Source organism: Empidonax traillii, unplaced genomic scaffold (assembly GCF_003031625.1).
Source record: "Empidonax traillii isolate 1590-97213 ecotype Southwest subspecies unplaced genomic scaffold, ASM303162v1 scaffold2073:size91028, whole genome shotgun sequence".
In the NCBI taxonomy this organism is placed as follows: domain Eukaryota; kingdom Metazoa; phylum Chordata; class Aves; order Passeriformes; family Tyrannidae; genus Empidonax; species Empidonax traillii.
Genome location: NW_020957266.1, coordinates 78,465 through 80,595, shown reverse-complemented (window position 1 = coordinate 80,595; position 2,131 = coordinate 78,465). Strand labels below are relative to the sequence as shown.

Below are 2,131 nucleotides of genomic sequence, written 5' to 3'. Positions count from 1 at the left end.
TCACCACAGCCTCACCTCTGCAAGGGGGGAAGAGGCCACCACACCATCAGCACCCTCAGCACCAGCAACTCCCAGCTTTGGGGCAGGAAAACCGGGAGCCGACCGCAGGATCCGTTTCCCCTGAGCTCTGTACTTTGGTTTTGGGAGGTTTGTTGCTTTGTTTTTTTTTAATCAGCAGAAACTCCCAACTCCTGAAGTTACTTTTCAGCCTTTCCCAGCCCTCCCACATCCCTGGATCTCTGCCCATCCTCCCTCCCCAGCACCAAGCCAGGGGCCAGCAGAGCTCCCCGTGCTCCCCAACTTGAACAGCTTTGTTGAGCTCCCAATCCCATGAAAAGCGCAGGAAAATCCTGTCTCCAAGGCCTCTCTCCCTGCTCAGGGATCCCAGGGAGCAGGATCCACCAGGAGTTGGATCCATGATCCTTGTGGGCCCCTTCCAGCTCAGGATATTCCATGATTTAAGTCTTTCTGCAAGGCCTCCCGACCAGCACCTCCCCTGCCCTCAGATCCAGAGCAGGCACAGATGCTCCTCAGCATTCCTGGCATTGCTGGTGCCTCCCCAAACTGCAGGAACCAGCCCATTCCTGAAGCAATTCCCAGACAATCTCCATCACGACCCCCTCCACTTTCCCCAGGAACTCAGAGACAGCTGAGCCACAAGCCCACCAGCACCAAGAGCACCCTCCCTGCACCTCAACATCCACCAGAAAGAGCTGAATTGCCGCAGTTTCTCCTCAAAAATCCCTCAGCTGCCTCATGGATGGATCTTCCCCTCCCAGGATCCTGCACTGAGTCCAACAGTGCTTGTTTTCTGACCTTCCCCAGGTACAATCCTGGAGCTCTGGGAGTAGCTGGAACCAGGGAAAACCACTCCCAGAACTGCTCAAACTCGAAGTCCCCATTTACTGGGAATTAAGTGTTACTTCCTCCCTACCTGCAGCCACTCCAGTCAAACCCATTTACCAACCAGTCCCAGCCCACTGGGTCTCTAATTCTTGTTCCAGCTTCAGAGCTAAACCCGTGCCAAACTACCAGCCCCCCGATTTGGATGTCAAAGGGATTATGACAAGTGCCTGGCAAGCCAGGGAAGGGAAAACTCCTTAAACCAGAGGCAAAACCTACCTTGGATCTTTCCCTGAGATTGGGGTGCTCTGGGCTCTCAGGGAGGGGAAGAAGCACCAAGCGCCTGGGGGAGCTACGGGGGGAGCTCAGAGCCCTGTCTGGAACAGGGTGGGCTGGTCGGGGGTCTCTGTTTCTCTGAACTTTGGGGGTCTCTGTCCCCCTCACACCGTTTAAATCCAGGGCCAGTGCCCAGGGTACGCTCAAGGGTCTCTGTTCCTCTAACCTGGGGGATGCTCAGGGGGTCTCTGCCCCTCTCACACCGTTTAAATCCCGATCCTGGGGAACGCTCAGGGGGCTGTGCCCCTCTCGTTCCAGGGGATGCCTGAGGTGGAGGTCTCCATCCCCCGCAGCCCGGGGGACACCCGTGTCCACCCGCGCACACCCACGCAAGGCGGGCGCGGGATTTCATCAGCCTGCACCGCCCGGCGCGGCCGCTGGGGGGGAAAGGGGGGTAGAACCGGCCCCGCTCCCCGGGGGGCACCGGCACCGGGCGAGAGCGACAACCGCGACCCCCGGCGCGGGTTCCATCCCCGCGGCCCCCTCCTCAGCCCGCACCGGGGCGGGCGGCGCTCCCACCGCCTCAGTCCCACCCCCCGCAGCCCTCCGCCCGTGGGGTTACCTGGGCGCGCTGAGGTGCAGGCGGCGGTCGCGGGGCCTGAGGGCGGCGCGGCCGAGGGCGCGGAGCGGGCAGAGAGCGGTTGCCATGGCAACGGCGGTGGGGACAGCGACGCGAACCCCGCGGCGACGACACCTGAGAATGAAAGCGTCGCGGGCCGCCCGCCCCTTATAGAGGCGCGCGCGCAACGGCGGGAGCCAATGGGGCGCCGAGCGGGCGGGAGCTGCGCGCTGCGATTGGGTGGAGGGAGAAGCGGAGGGCGCTGTGATTGGTGGGGAAGAGAGCGAGGTCCCGCCCTAAGTAGGGTAAGGAGGCTCTGATTGGCTGAGCCCTGGCGGGGTGAAATACAGGAAGGGAGGGGGGTAAGAGGAGGGGAGAGGCGGGGATAGGGGC

General features: G+C 62.1%; 1 protein-coding gene across 2 annotated transcripts in view; it reads right to left on the bottom strand.

The window, feature by feature from the left end:
• MTHFD2 (methylenetetrahydrofolate dehydrogenase (NADP+ dependent) 2, methenyltetrahydrofolate cyclohydrolase) overlaps nucleotides 1-1,832 on the bottom strand; it is a 7,044-nt gene extending 5,212 nt beyond the window's left edge. Inside the window, exon 1 of one of the 2 annotated variants that reach the window (XM_027909349.1) lies at nucleotides 1,742-1,832. In XM_027909349.1, coding sequence (XP_027765150.1) covers nucleotides 1,742-1,827 — 86 coding nt within the window. In that variant the 5' untranslated portion in view covers nucleotides 1,828-1,832. Of the gene's footprint in view, nucleotides 1-692; nucleotides 799-1,741 lie in introns of those variants that run through there. The other variant, XM_027909350.1, reaches the window with a different exon arrangement.
• Nucleotides 1,833-2,131: the final 299 nt, after the last annotated feature.